Source organism: Sylvia atricapilla, chromosome 12 (genome assembly GCF_009819655.1).
Source record: "Sylvia atricapilla isolate bSylAtr1 chromosome 12, bSylAtr1.pri, whole genome shotgun sequence".
Taxonomy (NCBI): domain Eukaryota; kingdom Metazoa; phylum Chordata; class Aves; order Passeriformes; family Sylviidae; genus Sylvia; species Sylvia atricapilla.
This window is the reverse complement of record NC_089151.1, coordinates 8,965,992-8,987,736: the sequence shown is the minus strand read 5'-3', so window position 1 is coordinate 8,987,736 and position 21,745 is coordinate 8,965,992. Positions and strand designations below refer to the sequence as shown.

General features: G+C 41.6%; 1 protein-coding gene across 5 annotated transcripts in view; it reads right to left on the bottom strand.

Annotated features, from left to right (window-relative positions):
* Positions 1-20,708, bottom strand: part of PHAF1 (phagosome assembly factor 1) — a 36,751-nt gene extending 16,043 nt beyond the window's left edge. For all 5 annotated transcript variants that reach the window (XR_010744542.1, XR_010744541.1, XR_010744543.1 and 2 more), the window contains exons 1-7: positions 20,648-20,708; positions 20,180-20,307; positions 15,389-15,471; positions 11,498-11,581; positions 6,835-6,878; positions 6,464-6,543; positions 1,856-1,950 (exon numbers count right to left, since the gene is read on the bottom strand). Coding sequence is in view for 2 of the 5 variants with exons in the window: in XM_066327801.1 (XP_066183898.1) it covers positions 1,856-1,950; positions 6,464-6,543; positions 6,835-6,878; positions 11,498-11,581; positions 15,389-15,471; positions 20,180-20,243 (450 nt within the window). In the remaining 3 variants the exon portion in view is untranslated. The remainder of the gene's footprint in view (positions 1-1,855; positions 1,951-6,463; positions 6,544-6,834; positions 6,879-11,497; positions 11,582-15,388; positions 15,472-20,179; positions 20,308-20,647) is intronic.
* Between the last annotated feature and the right edge of the window lie 1,037 nt (positions 20,709-21,745).

Genomic DNA, 21,745 nt, shown 5'->3' with positions numbered 1-21,745 from the left:
CTTTCAATTCTGAATGTGACAGGACATTCAAGACCAGTAATACACTTTGCTGTCACCAGACAGAAAAAAACCCTGTATTTGTCACAAGCAGTCAACAAAAACAAGATGCACAATATGCAAACTATTACCTGGTCTACTTTAGCAGGACATCACATAAAGTAAGCACATACAGACAATTCTTAGGAAAAAAAATTAACCTAGAACAATGACTTTCACTGCTGCAGGTATTAAGAAGGGAACCTCCACTACTTAGCAAATCTAGAGATAACCTAGTTTCAATTCTCATCCTGAACTTGCCTAGAACATTAATACCTTTTGCTTCTTAGTCAGACCTCAGATTATTGAAGTGAGAAAAGGTTTTCATGTTATCTTCACCAGCAGCTTGTTTCTAGCTACACAATAAACTCCAAAGTTTTCTTCATAGCTTCTCCATTTCTATAAGCAGAATACACTGCTTTGCTAAGTCAATTAGCATTCCTATACAATCTTCCCTGAACTTGACAGATTTTGACAGATTCAAATTTGACTTCACTCTACAATCTTTTCCAATGTTCCTCTCTAAAAATCTCCACAAATACTTGTCTTCCCTGTGGACTGTTTCATACTACTCTGCTTGCAAAACAATCCTATTTCTACCTGTTCCTGGGGAGACTATGGCATTATACTCTGTGCAAAGAACATTTTACTAACCTCTCTAGAGCAACCGAGTGAGACACTTAGAGAATACAAAATTACTTTCTCCACTGTTCCAGCAGTTTTATTTTAACATCTTTCAGGTAGTCCTGCAAGGAGCAGGGAGTTGGTCTCAATGATCTCTACAGATTCCTTCCAATTTGAGATATTTTATGATCTTTTCAAATCTTTGTTAAAACAATTAATTTCCTCAGTAGTCTGGCCATGTCATTCATCAATGCCCTGGGAACTCTTGCATGAAAAAAACCCTATTCTTTGTTGGGGCATTATTTTTCTTTGGTTTATTAGGTTTCTATTCACCTTCCAATCTGAAACCCAACTGACGTTCACTAATGCTAAACAATAACTTCCCCTGGCTACCCCCTGTGACATGTCAACCACAACCACTAAAGCACTAGGCTGTGACAAAGAACATGTGTCATCATGCTGGCTGATTTCTTCTTTGTTTTGGCTCTTTATATGCTCCTTTATTTTAATGCTTTTTGACTGGTAAGGACAGATAATACAACTGAGAGCATTTCCCTCCTCACACAAAACAAGTTACACATAGATTTTTGTTAGTACAGAAGGAAACCACAGAGGACCTGATCCAGTTTCCACTTTAGACGGGGATTTCCAAAGATTTCAGAGAATGCAGTAATGCATTTAATTATTCAGTAACTCATCCAAACATTTGGTGAATATGCAAACAGGCATTACATATAGAACTCATTCATTTGGCTTGCTAAAAGGACCCATACTGAAGGACACTTAAGATGAAAATGTATTTTATGAAGTCTATCCTACTTTAGTTGCATAATCCCTTTGATGAGATTCAAAAATATCTGACAAAAGAACAGCCTCCCAATAGATTGCTTAATATTTATGTATTTGCATAGACAGAACTGATATTTTTAGAAGACTTCTTTCACCATCAGAATTGCTAGCCCCAGCTCATGATGTAAGCAAAATCCCTAAGCACACACCTTTTGTCAACAGGAAGTAAATTTTTAACTTCGACATGGTTACATAGCATTAATAAGAACACAACTGAGGAGTTCAATTCCTTCTGAATTACTGGTTTCTTTTGCTTGCAAAAGACAGCAAGACACAATGAAAGTGAAACTTTGCAAGTACCATAGAGACAAAAAGACCATCCAATTAGCTAAGAATGATTGCTGACCTCGTACTTCGGGGTTTCAGTCCAGGAGTCTAACTGAAAAGAAAACGACAGTCCTCTGAAATTGAGGTGAAAGAGTTGCTCAGCTGAGTTATACACTGAAAGGGAAAAAAAAGTAAAAACAGAGTTACCAAAACAATCTAAGAATTCTCCAGTTCATATCTAACAGCACTTCATCACCTCAATGAATTTGTTACATCTCAGAATGCAGGAGGAACACAATTACACTGGACTGTAACAGCTTTGCTTTTAATTTGATGCAGTAAAAATACAACAATAAGAGAAATCATAGATTCATTACAGTTACCCCTGCAAGCCTGCAGGCACTAACCCATCTCTAACAATACAATTATACAACATGACACAATCAATTACACCTTAATATCTCTAAAGTAGTTTAAACAGCCACTATTACTATAAAACAATTCTCATTGTTATGTAAAACATTCTATAGTATTAACCAGAAAGTCTTTGAGAGAGATGTGCACAGAACACTGCTAATTCCCTCTTTCACACCATGGAACAGGAGTTGCAAGGAGAGCTCACTCTGTGACCTGCACTTCCACCTCTCCTCCCAAGAGGAGCTCCCGTGCCCAGATCAGCTCCGTGTGTTCCCAGGAAACACGGCCCAAGGAGGAAATGCTTCAGACACACAGGTCCTAGGCCATTTACAATTCTAATTAAAAATAGCATCACCAGAAACAGCAGCCAACCAGCCGGCTCCCACAAAGAGCACTAATAAATTAGAGCAGGCACAGACTTCCAGCTGTCACCACATCACGAGATGTCCTGATTCATTGCAATCAATTGCACAACATCAACTACAAACAACAGTAAATGCCCTCCCAGTACTTACTCTAACAAGACATACTGTTTTCTGAGACTCTGGAAAGATTAAAAAAACAATCCCAGAAGACTGAGAGCTTGGGAACTGTTTTGGGATTGATTTTACAAACTTCAACCTGTGCCCGGTAGCCACTGAGGGAACAGAGTGTTCTAGTAACACACAGGAGCTGACAGCTTGAAAACACCAGAGTCTAAAAACAATAAAGAAATCCTCTAATGGGAGAAGTTGCTTTCTTCCACTTTACCAAAGGGATACCAAAGGCTCAATATTCCCTTTTTTCTTACCATGTTGTATTTAAAATGACATAGCATAGAGAGAAAATGCACATGAAGAAATATTTTATTCCCTCCCTCCCATAGTGTCTTTCAAATGTTCAACTTGAAAGACATATCACAAGGTAGCTGGACAATGCCAGGCCACCCAGGATAGAAAAATAATAGTTGAACAGTAAGCATTAAGCTTTCAAAAGTCATCATTTGCCTTTTCTACAGAATGTGCTGGTTAAGAGACTTTTCCACGCTTGTCACTGAAAGGAAAATGTGTGGAGAGAGGGAAATGTTTTGATCGGCAGGAAAATTACACAAATCTCTCTCATGTGATAAATTATGATACATCTTTTCCAAAGCCCACAGCCAGCTGGAGAACTATTTTTCCCCTAGTCATGCCAAGTGTGATATCTGATTATACAAATCACATCAGTTCTCATCCCCTGCAATGTTTGTTGATGCTCAGGTTTAAAGGGCAAGGAATTTTTTTATTCTTGGGAAATTCTCTCATGTCTCTCTCAAAACCATAGATCACAACCACATGACTGAACAAGGTAAGGATTTCTTAATTATTATTTTAATTTTTTTTTTCACCCAGGTACCCTACTAATTCCATTAAAAAATGCTGATAGGAGCAAAAAGACTGCTTCTTTGCTGCTGCACTCTGGGAGGAGGTTTGCCTTCCAGGAAGGCAGCAGAGTGTGACCAGCTGGGAAATATTTCTGTAGAGCTGACATGACAAAGCCACCAACACCAGCAAGGCTGCAAAATGGACACAGCTTTGGTAAAAAGCAGAGGCAGATCCAAAAGTCAATTCTAACTGGTATCAAGCACAAAACTTTTCTGGCACCTTAGAGGAGTGTGGGCCCCTGCTGAAGTCTGAGAGGTAGAGAGCCAGAACACAGCAACCCCATCCACCCTTGCAAGGCCACTGTGGCAGGAGGGAAGGAGGACTTTTTCTTCTACCTTATGACTTGAGTTTAACCCCAGAGCCCTGATCCTTGCTGAATGGCACTTCGGCACAAAGCCACATCTATGAGGACTCGGGACAGGATGTGGTTTCAATAGAGCCACTGGCAAAAAGCAAGCCCTTCCCAGCAGGAGGTCAGGTCAGAGAATCATGGATATGTGGGATAAAAATCTTGGCTTCAATGAAGCTGTTGACCTCCAAAGTGGTTGTATTTCAATAAGCCTCATGACAAAGGTACTGCAGTTTCAAACTAACATTAGCCAAAAAGTAATGAAGCTGGTTGATTTTTCTGATGACTCTTCTTTTTTAAAACCACTGCTCTGGCAAAACCAAAAATGCTCACTGAAGGTTGGTTTCAACACAAAACTGCTGCTAACCTTTTAAAATTTATTTTGAAACTACCACTGTATCCCATTGCAGGAAGGTTCTGCAACCACCTTGGTTTTAAGTGAAAGACATTTTGAGTGAAATTCTAGTGGAGGTTAACAGAGATAGAAAACAAAGTACATTTAAAGGGTTTGCACTGGGGGTTTGGAGGAGTATTAGCACAGAGAAGTAAAAGGATAGTTATGTTCCTTTCCTCATGAAAAACTAGCATTTGGTCACATTAAGAGGAAGGGTTTTCCTCCCACTCCAGCCCCAATTTCTGTGGGACATGAAAACACCATCACCATCCCTCCCCCCATGATGAAAAAACCATTCTTGTCCTTCACCTTTTCTGTTTCAGAAAACACAAAGGAAAATAAAGAGTTATCAAAAACTTGTGTTGCGTAATACAGTTCAAGCTGTTTGTGACAGGCAGCTTAATACAGAGCATTTACTTCTGCTAAGTAAATGCTGTTAATGGAAGAAGTATTTTTCCAATGAGAAAACTTGAATAAGCAAATGCTCCAGTGAAACAGTAATAGAGGCAAGCATTTTAATAAATACATTTTCTTATCTACATGTCATAAGATGAAAAGAGGTTATAAAAAACTATCACCAGATGAAGCAACTGTGCAAGATTTCTTAATTGAATATGACAGGTGCACAAGATCTGCCAATTCAGCACAAGGACACGTGGTGCCAAATGATGTTTTTAAGTGCTTGCATACAATTTTATGCAGTAATAAAACGTGCTATCACTTCCACAGGCAATGCTTATGGCTAGGTATGTATTTTTACAGTTCATATTATCACAATTTTGGAAATGCTCCACCTCTAAATATTTGCAAATAAACCATCATCACAGAACAAATAAAAATGATAAGCCACCCAGGACACCCACTTCTACCTTTCTTTACTTCCCCAGTCTCTTGTACATACCATTTCCATAATAGATCTAACCACAGATTTCAGAGCTTCTGCCTAAGAGGAACTGTTAGTGTCAGGACCAAAATTTCAAAAGGCTAATTCTGATCCTTGGAGTATTATGGCTAGAAATGCTCCAAGCTTCATTTATCTCAATCTGATATTCATCTACTACTGCAGGCTTTTATGTAATGATACTGCTCTACCCACATGGCCCTCCCTGGTTAATAAATCCTGTTCTGTAATGAGGAAGAGATTGTCTGCAGAGAGCAGAGACAAAGGCTGGATATGCAATCACCATCCATCACAAAGAACACTCACCTGTTTGGATCAGCCTGACTACTGCAAATGGACTGCCTTAATTTAAAAATAGAAAATGAGGCTCTGAAAATGGTATCTTGACTACATGGAGTTAATGTTCTTCCTTGTTGTGCCAGTTTGTGGCTCCATTTCTTGAACATTCCCGGGCACTTTAATTACAAATATCTTCTTCAAAGTTCCACTACTGGTTTATTTTCATAGCCTAACAACCCCCTGAAACACACTTTTCATTTTCATACATAAACAAGGAGCTTAAAGATAGTCTTTTTCCTGCTGCAGAGATGGTGAACAGTCAAGCGGCTGTGCAAGAGTCAGAGTGGGTTCAGCCAGGTTAAACAAACCTGTCCTGGTTCTGCTCATGCTGCACGTAGACTGACTTCACACCTCCCCAGTGCTCCCAGTACAGGAGGGGGGCTCAGGGAGGTGTAAGCCAGTTATTTGATCCGGCCCAGCAGGGGTACAACCACATTCACAGGGCATCGAGATCGAGCAAACAGCCCCAGCTGACTCTGCACAGAAAGCAGCCCAGATCTCTGTGCTCATGCTGTACACAATCCCTAAGGATGCTTGAGAGCTGACCATGCATAAGGACTTGTAACAACAACAGCATCAACAACAAAGCTCACAGTTTTCTGGTACTGACAGCTCAAAACAGATCATTAATGACATCTGAACACACCAGTCTGTGCCAGTGACTCTCTGCCTCATCATTTCACTTTCAAAAAATAGTCACAATTGAACTGACAATACATTTTACATGATTTCCCAGCTGTAAGAATATGACCATTCTGGAGCACAGCTCCAGATCATATGACAACTGAACTGCCTACACATTGCTCTAGGCAGACATACTGGAAAGGTTTCCTAGAAAGAAGTCTGTCAGGCTAGGTGTGCTTCTCAGAAAGTTTTTGGCTTACCTCCTGGATGTGTTGCTCCAAATGACTGATCAATTTGTTCTATGGTTGGAGCAATTGCCTGAGAGTTAAAATGGACACCACTGAAAAAGAAAATAAAATTAATCTGCCTGAAGGAAACCAAACAGATGCTACAAATATTTACTAATGGCAATGCTACATCTAAATTGTAAGAAGTCTCCAAGACCAAAGAGCAAACTGGTAATTTAACTGAGTGCCATGATCAAGAAACAATGATTATGCACACTCCTTTATGACAGCTATTTTTGATTTTTAAAACAAGCAACTGAAAAAATGAATTCAGGATTTTAAAAGATGAGCAAAACCAGTCACTTTAACCAAGAGGAAATCATGGGAGGTCTTAAATCACTTACCAATATTTTAACTTCACCTTAGTCAAGTCATAAACTTCAATCACCTGAAACACCAGAAACATTGCCACAGTTCAGACACTTGAAAATCATTACAGAGGTAAATCCTTATCAAAAGGCAAGACTAGTACTGCTTGCTCCCCTTCTTACAGAACTCTGCCAAGATAAACCACAGTGTCAGAGATCAAACTCCAAAAACTGACTCAGCAACTGCACATCTGAAATAAGGACTGAACAACTCTGGGTTCAGGAGAGAACCCCCATATCCCATGTACATCAGTACTGCCTGCAGGAAGAAATACTGTCACTGACACATCAGCATCTTGATTTCTACAAAGGTTACTCTCAAACAAATTCAAAGGAAAGCAACAGCAAGGATTAGCTAATTAGGGGATCCTCTGATGAATGTCAATGGGCCATTCCTTGGGTTGCTCCTATTATCCTGAAGAATGCCTGTGCAGGGCACAAAGTCCCAACACTGACTGAACTGCTGTAACTTTCCAGCTCTTCTAAAGCAAAAGATAAACACGGCAAGACTTAGCAGTAATATCCCATTTCAATTATACATAAGGTATCTTGCAACCTTGCCAAGCATTATAGTAGACAATCAGAAGAGCAGCCCACAAGGAATCAGGGCAAACCCTAACACTCAGTTCTGGTATTTGGTAAATGTTTTAGACTTTACTGAATATTCCAAGGAGCTTTCCACTCTGCAGAAAATATTAGATACGGATCCTTTGTTCTGAATACGTTACTGCAAACATGCAGCTGAGACTGATGTCATATGATTTTTATGACTGTCACCAGATTCTGAGACTATACTGGGCTTTAAGCAGATGATTTTTGGCAAGTAGCCACAGACCAACACAAGCTTCTTCCACTCTACATATGTGTTCCTGTGTCAGCAGGAAAACAAAACAAACACAGCTCATAACTGCTGTAAAGCAAAGGTAAAACACATTTTTTGTTTTGCATAATCCTCCAACATTGGCAGATTCTGACAGGATGCACTCTTTAGCAAGAGAATAAAGCAGAGTTTCCCAGGGAGCTTGCTACCAAGTGTGGCTTTAAAGCCTAAAAATATCACCAGCTGAGAAGGAAATCTTGGTTTTGGGAGATGCCCAGCAAATAACCCTAAATAAAACAACTTGCAATGTTTAAACCACTAGCTCAATATATATTTAGGAAAAAAAAAATAAAACAACATTTAATGACATTTCAGAATACAAGCAACAAGTAGGGCACAAAGCAAGTAACCAATTAACATTTTGGCAGAACCAACAAGAGAACAAACATTAATAAAACGTATTATTAAACACACTTGGAATTATGCTTCTTGGAAAAATCTAGTTATCTAGTATTTTAATTCAAGTGCAGTTGGCATGCCCAGATTTCCCTTACTGCTAAAGCCTATTAAAAAACAAAGACTACTTTTATGAAAAGCTAGGACTATTTTACCATTTTTTTCATGCTCTTGCACATCTTTTCCCTCCACAAAATTTTTTCTGAAAATAGAGAGAATCAGCCCCACCCCAGACCTTGTTTTGCAGCCACTACTGTGTGCACTGGGCACCTCCTGAAGTTCTGCTGAAACTGCACAGTAGAAAACAAAAGGATGAGCTGAACGACCAGGGGCAGTGCACAAAGAATTGCAGTGGCACAGATGTGGTTCCCCCCAAGAGAAACACCCTGACAGCAGCCAACAGACAGCAGTTTGCCAACAGTCCTCTTCCCATGCCTCAAACTGATCAACTCAGGTCAACGTTTCTTTTTACCAACAGTGTAGGAATAAATGAGTGCAACTTAGCAAAAACTAATGGCAGTCAAAGGATCTCATAAGTCATGAAAGTCATAATGAAGAATAGGCCAGGGCACTTTAATTTTTTTTTTTTCTAAATTACAGCAGCTCCACTGACAAAAGGATCAGTGAGATTCTACGTGCAGAGAACATAACCTGAGAAGACCAAGGACTGCTTAGTGATGGGTTTACCACACAGTCAGAAGACAGTTGCTTTAAATGAGTAAAAGCTGATGTTTCCTCACACTCACTGTTTTGATAATTACTACTAAGACTTTAAAAAATGTTCACATGTCTATTACCAGCAATAACAGACTAATGCTGTGAAACCCAACTCTTTCTCCACCTCAGAGGGAGCACACATGCTTAATGCTCCCTTAATGAGATGTTAATGCTAAAATCGCTTTCAGAACCTGGCCCAGGATCTACCAATTCACATCAGCAACATCTCCTGCAATGCTTTGGCTACTGAAGGTGCCTCTCCTCCTTCTCCCTGAGAAAGGGAGGAAACTTCTTACAATTATTGCTGACTTTATTCTTGCACCAGCTTCCTTGGAATTGTCAAGAATTTCCATCTTAGTAGCCTGTATTTCAATCTCTTTCACAGTCAAATTTATTAGCAAGTGTGTACTGAAAAAAAAAAACAGACAAAGAAAATAAAGGTCTCCTGATTTTTCCAATTTTGCTGCTGCTGAGCAACACTGAAAACAGTCACACCATCTTAAAAACAGGCATTCCTTTACACCTACTATATCCTTTAACAACTCCTGTTGCTCACTTCTGAACTGATCCCATCTAATTTCTTCTAGGAAGCTTTCTGAACATTTTTACAAGTATAAGTTTTCATAGCACTGAATGTGTTTACACAGCTTAACTATTCATAGTTCAAACAAACAAAAGTATCACTAGACCACTGAACCACAACAAAACAGAAGAGATTGTTTTTCCTGTATTTTTTTTATTTTTGAAACAAACCTAGAAACACATACCAGAAGAGTTTGGGGGGGTTTTGGTTTTTTCTTTAAAACTGGTTTTAAATACAGAAAAGCAAAAAGTACAGAAAAGCAAGAAAAGCTCTTGCTTGGTTCTTAGCACACTGGCTGTGACAAAAAACAAACCCTCAGAAACAGGATATACACTACTTACAGCACCTCAAAAACACTACAGGATTGCAACATTCCCCAAAAAAGTCAGTCAGCAAGCCATGTACTTAAAATGATTATGCCAATTTTGAATTCAGTCTCCTGCAGAATTACATACAGTTAGAAAGGTTTCATACAGAAGACAAAGAACTTTAAAGATATCCTCTTAAAAACTATAAATCCACATACACAGTCTGAGTAAGTAAAAACTCATCAAAAACAAGAATTCCATTGTTATAGAATGACTTCATGAACAGAAACTACCATAAGGCAATTACAAACAGAAATCTGGGGAAAAAGTGCTCAGTTGTCCCTCAGCTGAGCTCAATTTTAACTGAAAATTTCCTTCAAAATGTGTATTTTTATAATTAATATAAATTTTTTAAAAAAAATACTACCATACCATGGTGTTACAGGGTATTCTTAGAAAAATAAGTACTTCCAACAACTAATCTGGGTTGCTATTCAACAATTTCATATATATGAAGTACACAAAGAGCTTGAGTTTCAGCTGATAGCACATGCTTCTCTCTTACAGTAATTTTTGGGATAAAGCAATGGCTGAACTTTGCAGTGGTATTTTTCTACTGGTTTTATTTTAGATGTGAGTTAAAGGGCTCACAGAGGGCTCCACCTACCACTGTTGCAAACCCTGCAAGTATAGATGTGAGCAATATATTCCAGACTTACCTAAACTGTAAGCATTCAATTTTTTAGTATCACATTTAACTCCACACTTCTGCTTTCAAATGTTAAGCAGCACAGCAGTTAGAGCAGTTCACTTTCACCCAATTAGCCAAATCAACACCTAAACACTTCTGTCACAGAGAAATTTACACCCACCAGGTGAGAATCAGTGACAATTGTTCAGCACAGCTGGTCTGGCTGAAAGGATCACTCTGAATAACTAAGAAGTTACACACAGATATTTTAAAGGTGTCAGTTAAGAGATTTTCAAAATTTTGTACTCATGTAGTCCTACCTCTACAGCACCACGGTTGCCCACTTTGTATGAATAAAAAATACCACTTCCATTACAGATACTCTGCAAGGATAAATGCCATGGGAAGGCAGTGACTGTCTTTTATTTTGCATCTTAATTACACTAAGCATCCTTGAGAGATGCAGATCAGCTCTTGGTCACCTAAGCTCTTTGCACAACAGCAAAATTGAATACATCAACTGCAAGAATCAAAACTCATCCAGAACAAAATGAAGTCAGTGCAGGAGCCAGCTGCTCCTGAAGCCCTGGATTTAGCTTTCACACACAGCCACACAACTACTCTGCAAAGCTAGCTCAAATGAAGACTATGAATAGGAGGAAGTTTAAGTTCATAAATAAAGTGGCAGCCCAGAAAAAGGAACAACCTAGGCAGAAAACAACACTGTCTGGTTTGCATTAATGATGATCTGATTTCAAACCCAAGGCTTAGCTTTGATAAGGGCCTTGTGCACTTTGTGTGCCACTCAAGACAAGATGGGTGAGGCCAAGCTGCATCATCACACTCCTGTGGCACCTGTATGTCCCCAGAACACAGGGAAGGTGTCTTACTTCCACAAAGATTTATATCCCAAACTGAAGAAATACAGTTCACAATCATAAGAGAGCACTCTATGTAAGTAAATTAAATGTCTAAAGGAGCCACATACTTATGCTCTGTTAAGCATCACGAGATCCCAGGGTTTTGGTGTACATTGTCTGTTTGTAGGAGAGGTGTTTTATTACCTTAAGTCTCTGATTGAAAGCATCAAACAGCAGTTTGATTCCATCCTGAGTCAGGTTAAGGATGAGGTCATGGCTAAGAGGTGACTGTAAAACAAAAAAAAACCATTAGGCTTTTAATTTCAAGACTACTTTGTTAAGATATACATCACTGTAAAAGTATGAATTGGTTACTTCAAGAAAACAAAATCACCTCAGAAAACAATCACTTGTTCAATGAATAAGCATAACTAAAACACATTTGGCCAAACCTCTCAATCCCTTCAGTTTCCTTATGAAAAAAACAGAAGTGCCTGTATAATATTTGTGCCCTGCAAAAACTCCTAAAAGGCTACTTTGCCCATTACTGTAAGTGGGGGGGGGGGAAAACCAAAAAACAAAACTCAAAACAATATAACCTCCAACCCCCCCAAAAAAAAAAACTAACAAAAAACCCCCAACAAAACAGAAACCAACAAAACCCCACCCTGAAAATTAACATTCCCAGTTTAGCATCAGAAGTCTCATCTTGGGACAGCCTCTGTTGCATTCTTGGTGCATAAAAATACGAAGTCTCACATCAGAACAGGCATGTGCTTGACAAAGAGATGGTTTTCCACTTCAAAAATCAAACTGTCAGTCTTTTTCAGGCCTCAAAAGGAAGGCTTCAGACTGATGTTGTGAATTTAGGTTTCCTTAGTTACTGTGAATCATAACAACTAAAGGCTTAATTTGCAGTCTGCTGGAGTCAATAGGAGACATTCCACTGGCTTTCCTAGTGTCTGTAGAGGCTCTATGCCCTCTCAGGCTGCTGGGCCACTGGGAAGCTGCTCTCTGCTCTACCAGTGCAATCCACAGAGACAGTCACTTGGCCCCAGTTCAGCTTTTTGATCATGTACCATCTAAAGCACATTTGCTTCAAAATGCTCTATCCCCCCCAGCTGTCTCCTCAGAGGACAAAAAAGGCTGAATGGCAGACAGGCAGCAAGATTCGTGCCTTAGAACCACAACAGGCAGTTTTCTAGCAAAAGACAGAATGGGGATGGACAGCTGGGGGCAAATAAAGGCTTCTAAAGTGGACAGCCACACCATACAGCCCTTTCATGAATTAAGCATAAGCTATCTTACTTTGCTTTACTGAGAGGAGCTCTGGGGTTTGACTGCCAAAAGCCCAATTCTCATCCTCAATTTTCTCACATCAGCACTGTCTTCGAGCCTTGATACCTTCTGAGCATTTTCATGTGCATGTCCCACCCCTTCCCAACCATATAGTCAAGTAATCAGATCCCAGACTTCACATCAGGAGGTCAAAACAAGCCATGGGGCTTTCCAGCCCCTGTGATGCAGATTTCCTGTTCCTCTGGATCACTGCAGCATCTTTTCCTAAAGCTGGTCCAGTTTGTGCTCATCTTTTCTGAACACCAGTGATCTGGTGTGTCAATTCTCTCCTAAATGAAACTTTGACAACATTTCACACAATGCCATCACTCCTGCTGAAAAATTGTATGGCTCTGCATAGAACAGAAGCAGCATTGCAACAGAACTATGAGCTTGAGATAAGATGGCCTAATGTTGATCAGTCCTTTTCTAATCCCTTATACATCCAATCTAGAAAGGCCACAGACAGAGCAAAAAAACCTTTGTAATCTGGCATTCAAATACACCAGCAGAGTTGTTCTGCTATGGGATATGCTCTGCATTTCACTGGTCTCTAAACAGTTTTCATAAGATTATTTCAAAAATTAATGAGAGCATTACAAGTACTTTTGAGTGGGTGGAAAAAAAACCCCAAACATCTGAGAAAAAGCTTGATAATTAGTACAGCAAATAGCTTCTGTTCTATGCTGGCATATTTTCTAATACATGGAAAGATTCAAGGGCACAAATTTAGCTCATGTGACTTTTAATACACAAAATAGAACCTCAAGTATGAAAGATGATGCCAAGAAGCAACAGGAGAGATCTTCCTAAAGGAAGCACCACAGATGTGCAGTTATATTGCTAATCTACATAAAGATGCAGCAAAAACTTATCACTGAACAATCCCATCAACCAACATCCAGAGGAAGAAACTCAGGAAAACAAAGGCAATTAGTACCCCACTTATACTGACCAAAAATGAGTTAAAATTCTTTTATTCATAAAAAAGGATTCATCAAGGTTTTTTGGCACAGTTTGGGCATCTCATTTATGTCAAGTTAAAGAGAGCACCATGGGCAGATCTAATTGCATTTAATTGCCATATAAATTTTTGAAAGGAAATACTCACTGCTGGAGTTCCAGGATCAGAAATTCAGTGCTTTAGACGCAACAGCTTTAAATAACACACGATCACTGTGCTCAAAGGCATTCTTTTACAAGGCAAAGAGGGAAAACATGAAGGCTGTTCATGTACAGTTTTTCTAGATGGAAGCTGTGCATGGCAAAGTTAATTTAAAGCTTTGCATCTTCTAAGAACTGAGCTCTTTGTGCTCAGCCGCTAATGAAATGCATGACACTCTGCATGAGGGTGAGGACACAGCCAGACAGTCAAATGCAGGCCCTTAGTGGTGTGTGAAAAAAAAAAAAAAAATCAGGCACTGAATTGCAATAATATACAGGAAAAAAAACACCATCAGAACTATTCCAAAAAGTTGGGAAGAACTATTTTCTTGGATTATGCAGATGCTAAAGCATCTTTACATTTATTACATTTGGGGGAAAAAAAACCCCAAAGCACTAAGCCTGCCCTCTGCAGCCAGAATAGAAGTTCAGTGTAGGCAGTCAAGAACAATGTAACTTTGCAAGAGCTGTAAAAAATCAAAGTGAGTTACACCTCTGCTCTCTAGCAGTGGACCACTAATCCTTCCATGATTCTACTATCTGAGTGGAACAGGAATCTCATCATTTGTCTAAAACAACCCTAGAAATAACTCAAATGCACTGTGGTAAGAAAAACTAAAAACCTCCAAAGAATACAAAAAAAAAAAAAGGAATGTGTTCACTGCCAGGCGGACGCTCCCATGCATTAATGACAAGAAGCCAGATTTGCAATTCAGTCCTCAGAAAACCCATAAATCCACATAAAGAGAAAAAATAATTCATTTAATGACATGAAATATGTATCCAGCACTGAACACCAGAGCCAACATTGTTCTTAGATATTCAATATTCACTACAAATGCACAAGGCCTGAATCCTTATTTTGATACAAACTAACATTCTTTTTCCTGATGCAAAGAACTGTAATTTGCACCATATGAATATCATCTTCTTACTAACGTGCATTGCACATAAAACATCTGCAGAGTCCTTTGAGACATCTGAGACTCTTTTGTCCTATCTCCCCTTGCACTTCCATCAGAAAAACACATTCTACTTGATCTAGCAGAACGGTTTAACTGCTAGTCCCCTTTCTGATGGAAGCCAAACACATCAGGAATTTAATGTTGAGTTATGAAGAATGATTAAAACATTTATAGCTGGCTTAAATGACTGCACCCACTTTCTGCAGACAAGCCTGCAGATGCAGAAGGCTTTTTGTGGGGTTCATCGCCACTGGAGCAAACACAAAAGCAGAAAGTAATGAGTGATTCAGTTCTTTAAACTGCAACACCACTTGACAATGATAAAGTAAATAGACTAGAATTAAATTGTCCAGCTAATTACATAACATTTCACTTCCTAAAGGAAAAACAACGCCACTCCTCCACTGCACATACACAACTGAGAGATGTTAAATCACTGTGCTGCTGTGCTGAGGATTATTACATCTGTCATGAAACTTATAAAAGCTGCATCTCTCATGTGGTGGCAATAATTTGGTGTAGCTCAACTTCAAGTAGCCCCACAACTCACACAATATGTTCATGAGCACAAAGCAATGCCTTAATTCACCATGAGGTGCATTTCCTGGCCAGCCCATGCACGACTCACCTGCTCACTGTAGAGAACCTGGACGTTTTTGATAATGCGACAGTGTTTCTGAAGAATTGCTACAGCCTGAGCCAACGGCATTCCTGGAAATAAAAACAGGGATTTCTTCAGTGCACAGACCAGCTAACAAAGATTTTTAACAGCAAAGCTACACATGAGGTAACCAAACCACCCTCAGCAAACACTGAGTTACAACAGAAAGGTATGTGGTCAACAAACAAGGTGACTTGACTCATGGTATCAGCACAGACCTGGTGTTTGGAAACAAAAATGTCTTTGTTTATCTACCAGCTGTTAGGCATATATGAAAAAAGTATCTCTAAACAGCAAAGTTCAAGAAGAAAAAGCAAAGAGCTTGCCACAGCCTATGCACAAAATTTTCTGATTTTGGGGTCATCAGTCCAATAACTGATCCAACAGCCCATATCAAACCCCTCCAGAGCTGCCTAGAGCACTCCTATACACATTCAATAGGCTCCTGAAACACTTTTTTACGGCACACACTTTTTATTAACCTTGATGAAGCGCTGGGTATTCATACCAGACACGTACAAATACTAACACAGAGCAATGATTCTCCTTGGACCTAAGAGGCCACATTAGCTGCTGATATGGCTCTATTTGTGACAAGGAAGAAACTTTATCTTCTTCGTTTACAGAGAGGATATACATACTAAAAATTCGGTTCAAATGAGGCAATACACTTACAGTCACCCAGCCTCTCATATAATTTCAAGGACTTTTTTTCTTTCCTTAGTGTATATCTTATCTTTACAACTATATGTTTTTGAAAGCAGAATGGAACAGCTGATTCTGCAGAAAAAACCAGCACCACAGCATCTCATCATTTATCACATTAAAAACCTTTGTTGCCTTTCCAAATGAAATGTGATCACATTCCTGGATTCAAAGCAGGCATTTATAAAGTGAGGTTATGAGCTCATAATTGTGAAGTTTTATTTTTCTACTAACTGCTGCAAGTCAATTTAGATTAGTTAGCTGACATTTTATTTCCAGTCCTTGCCCTGTCCTTTTCTATTTCTAGTTTTTAAATGTTAAGAAAGTTGGCCTGATTAGGAATAATTTACCTCAGAACCTATGCTTCAAAACTTCTAGTTACTAGCTACACCTCTCAAACTCACAGACAGTATGTCACGTTTTAAAGCACCTTTAGACATTATCTACAGTATCAAAGTGAGAAAACCCTCTCTCCCTCCATATATATTTATCTATAACATACACACCCAGCTCAGCATGGGTACTGCTTTAAAGTAATAATGGCATAACACTAAAAAAAAGCCCAAAATTATCATTCTCATTGCTGTGCCCATATATTGCAGCTTTGCTGAAATGACAAAATCAAGTTTTGGCAAAATAGATGTACAGATTAAAACTACAGTGATTCAATTTGCAAATACCATATACAAACATGTCTGCAAAACTGGTTTTCACCTTAGCCCATAATCCTGGGGACAATTTTGTTTGCAGCTGAAGATTATACATCAGTAGATGATGTTAAGTAAAAAAGAAGAGTTATTATTTTAATAACAGTAATGAAATTAAAATGCAGAACCACACAATAAAGCAGCACTGTTTCCTATTATCTAGGAAATAGCAGTTGCCTTGTAGTCTAGGCAGCAGAGTTTGAAGATGACAGTTATTATGCATTAGATAATATTTTCAAAATGGAACAGAAAAGAAGCTAAGATCAAAGATGCTGCTATAAAAGTTCCACATTTCTCAACCTAGTAAAAAGTATGAAACCTGAAAAAAAGTAGGGTTGACTGAAGAATATAAACCCCATGTCCTAAGTCAGCACTCATAAAGACTTGCAGAGCTAAGACCATGAGCTCATTTAAAAAACTCAACCAGTGGCACAGGCTGAAGCCCAGCCAGCAGAGCTGACAGTGCCAGCAGCCCGTGAGGACTCGGGCACAAAGCACCCGGCTGAAGAAGTGCAGACACACGGAGCTGGGAGCAGTTCCGTGTAAACTGATGCAATCCTGAGCTGGTAAGTGTGCAAACAGATGCCTCATGTGACTCTCTTACTCACAGCTTTCTCAGGCTGCAAGCGAATGGACATGGACTGGTTTGGTTCAGTTTTCAGCAACTGAGAATCAAACAGATTTGGCCATGCAGCTGCTTAGCAGAGCTACAGTGAGCAACCCAAATTCTCCAAGAACAGCTTACAGGACCCAAAATGTGTTGAACAGCCAGGATCCTCCCTTTGCCTCCATTTGCAGAAAGTCAAAGGAGGAATAAAAAAATGGGTTATTTTTCTCCAGTCTTCTCACACACAACATCCCCTTTTTCCTCAACATTCGTCAGCCTTTGCAGTCAAAGGGGAAAACAAAGAATTCTTTTTCCCTTTGCTCATCAGTCAGGGGGAACAGGGAAGCAAACATGGTTTCCAGCACATCAGACAGTCAACCAAACTGAGCCATGGCAGTAATGCCCACAAAGACCAGTGCCAGGGCTCTTCTGTCACAGACCTTTCCCTCTCCTAAATGCTGGAGTGATACAAACAGCACAAGGCAGTTCTCTCACATACACTGGTCAGGAACATCATGGCTTGAAGCATCAGCCTGTGCTAAGACTGTGTGGCTTGAAGGGATGGGGACACAGAAGTGAATAAAGATTAGGAGAAAAATACAAGAAAATCTAAGATGAATCATAAAGTATTAAATAAAAATACATGGAACTTGGTAGAAAAAGAAAAATAAAGCACAAGAGAAACGCAAGTATTCCTTAGAAATTACACATCTCAAACACCAACAATATAGCTATAGGCAGTACAGAATTAGTATTTAATTGCTCTCCTTTAAAATAGCAGGAATGTAGCCTGAGAGGTGCAGTGGCACAGGTCTCTAAACTCAGTCTCAGTTAAATTTTTTATGCTCTAGTCACATAGTGAGTCAACACTGGAGCCAGAAACAGAATCCAAAAAGTCATGTACAAAATTTTCCTGGCATTTCCCCTCAGTCATCTTCATTGTGGGCACAGCACTGGAAGCCAGAGTCAGCAGCAGTTCAGGAATACTGCCATTAGTTCTGCTAAGAGCAGAGCTAAACAAATAATGAGTAGAACAGTGCTGGCAGTGAGAGCCCCATTTACAGCAGCACTACCAACCCTGCTGCCACTAACACAGCTGAAGCAGCTTTGTCAGCAGGGACAATCTTCACACAACATTGCTGGTGCACGACAAAGTTAAGGATCCTAATACCTAGTCAGCCTCCTGCTCTGCACCAGCAGGTCATGCTAATTATATATTAGACACATCACGTGGTGGCTATGTTTACTCCAAGAAATACAGCTGAGTTTCCTCCCTCTCACATCTATGCATGTGTGTGTGCGTGCACAAAGACAGACACTGTAAAATTTTAGCCACGAGACTGCTTTAACAGGCTTTCCTTGGGAAAAGGAAAAACATTTTCTCTTTCCTTTTCTTGTTTTTGATATGGAGAATGGAGGGGAGCTGGTACTCTGTATTTATGAAGACAGTGTATGCAGCTGGAGGTTGCTTTTCCCCAGGTAACACAAGCATTAAAGGATGGCAGAAGGTCACACAAAGCTGAGAGCACAGAACATTTAGGGTACAAGGAGTTCACCAAGATTTCAAAGGGAGGGACCTGAGGTGCTATAATTAGCCTCCAAAAGCCATTTAGCCCCGTCTGTAACCATCAAGTTGTACTTGACTGAAGTCACAGCAGCAAAAACAGCCCTTTGTGTCTGATGGGTTTCATATAAATAACTCCAAGGCACAGCACCACTCCTTAGGTCCAACCTAGTTCAGGGCAACTGTGTAACGGTGTCTTTAGGAACAGTCTGTCCCCTGGCTGTCACAGGTGACAAGAGCAGCAGCCCAAGTGTAACTCAAGTTCGGGCAGACACAGAGGGCTGACACACAGTGCCTTGTTTACATCTACCGAACTCCAACCACCATTAACTTCACACAGAGCTACAGCAACCACGGAGAATGGAAATAAAAGAGGCCACCACTGATAGGTCACACAACCACTCAGCAAAGGTGACATCGACAGTATTTTCTGAGAGTTTCAAGGACTATCAGTATCCGCTTGAAGGCGCAGGTCACCCGAAGAATCCACATCTCCTTGCAACTGCACATTTAAGTGTCCTGCCCGAGCACCAGCCAAATTTGCATCAGCTGGGGGAAAGTTCTTTCTCGTCACAGTAAGTAGAGCAATAACTGGTAAGGAAGGACTACTCAGAGAGATGAAAAATACAAATGATTGGGGAGAAAAACACTTGTTATCTAACCCTGAGAAAATATCTCCAAAGTTTACTTTCTCTCCTATTTCGCAACCCAACAGCAACACAAAGAAATTGTGAAACTCGACTCACATTTATGAAGGGTTTGTACAGAAAAGCACAGCATTTCTAGTAAGTATCAGTGCACAGCTGAAGCTGCCAATATCACCTGACACATATTCAGGTGACAATCAGCACATTCATGCTTCCTCTTTTAGAAGTTATTTAAAAGAATGACTAGTCTTAGATGGCAAGACAAAAGAAAGCAAACGAGCAGATGAATGCACACAATCAGATAAACAAAGCACAAGTTGGCACTCAAAGGCTAAAGATAAACTATAAGCTACAAGGAAATCCTTAAAAACTTGTACTTTAGCGACAGCGAAAGGTGAGTTTTGGCTCTCGCTCCCTTTCTCTCTCCAACTCCCCGAAAGCGCTGGGAGAGCGCCTACGGACGCCGGATGCCGAGCGGACCCACATCGCCCCGCTGACGCCCAGGGCCGGGGGAAGGCACACACTTACCTAAGGTGAACTCCCATTGCTCGTTCCCCAGAGACCGCTCGGGCACCACCTCCAGATCTAGCATTGGCTCAGGTAGCGCGGAGGCCGCGGGCTAGCACGGCGGGTCACCGGGTCGCTGCGCCGGACCCCTGCGGGAGGGAAGCGGGAGGGAAGCGGGAGGGAAGCTCGCAGCCCGAGCCCGGCCCCGCCACCGCCCCCTGAGGGGACTCGCCGCCCCAAGCCCCGGGGGCAGCGCTGCCTCACAGCGGGGCCCCCGCGCCGGGCTGCGAGGGGGGAGGCGCGGGCTCCGCCGCTACAGCAACCGGCCGCCCTCCCCGCCCCACGGCCCCGCCGCCCGCGCCCCCCACCCGCTCGCCCCGCCCGGTCCCGGAGCGCGGGCGGCCCCGGCGGGGCAGGGGAGCGGCCCCGGCCCGGCCTGAGGGGACGGGGGGGCTCCGACCCCCCCCGCGCCGCGGGGCCGCGACTCACCTCACTTGCGGCTGCTGAAAAAGTGCTTTGCAGCTGTCGTCAGGCGCGCCCGCGCGGGGGCGGGGCCAGGGCGGGGCCAGGGCGGTGCGCCCCGCCCCCCGGCCGTGGGCGAAGCGGGAAGGCGGCGGCTTGGCGTGGGAGAGATCCGGGTTCGAGTCTCGGCCCGGCCCGGTCGGCGGACCTACAGCAGCAGCCCCAGTTACAGCCGACGCGATAACCTCGGGATGCAAAACAGAATAACCGGCCCAAACCACAACCCAGGGCCATCCAGTTTTTCCAGTTGAAAGGCCAGAGTGGAGGCAAGAAGAGTTAAAGAGAAATTAGTCAGTGGCACGAGCAAAGTTACCGGAACGAGCTCGGGAGTGACTCAGTAAGGAAGAAAGGAGTAACGAGGTCATTGGCTTTGCAGTGTTGTCTGAGCAAACAGGGCGCTGCCACCCAGGAGTTCTGACCCCAGGAAAGCCCACATTTCCCTTGGGACAGGGCTCACCACGCAGGAACCTGCTTTGGTTACACCCAGAACCAGAAGTGCCAGAAATATCCACAGAGCTGAGGAGGAAAGTGAGCTCTCCCCGTATGCCAGGATGTGCCACCACCTGGGACAACCCACATCAGAGCAGCCCTCGTTTTTATGGTGGAAACTCGATCCAAAATGAAAGGCACCAGGTCAAGCATTACCCAAATAAGCAGAGAACTAAAAGAGAAAAACCAAGGATATGGACCTTTGCCATGCTCACACCTCCTCTGGAGCTGGGCCACACAAGTGATGGAAATTCAAGAGGGTGCAAAGGATGTGGAAGCAGCTGTAAGTCCTTCTGTTGGCAGGTTGAGGCTCCAAGGGGAGCAGAGAGTGGGGAGAAATGCATTTTTCCATATTTATCTGAAGGTGGTAGTAGAATAACATCTTGGGTGATATCCATCTTCTGTCCCCTCCCCTCTGCTGCATCCCTCCAGGTGGTGATGCTCAGTCCCAGCCTGACCCCAGGCCCCTTCCCTGTGCCCACCACGTCCCAGCAAGGTCTGCAGCAGGGCAGCCCCATCACATGGACTGTCCCACAGCAGGACAGAAAACATCGGTAAAGCACACCCTTCAGGCAG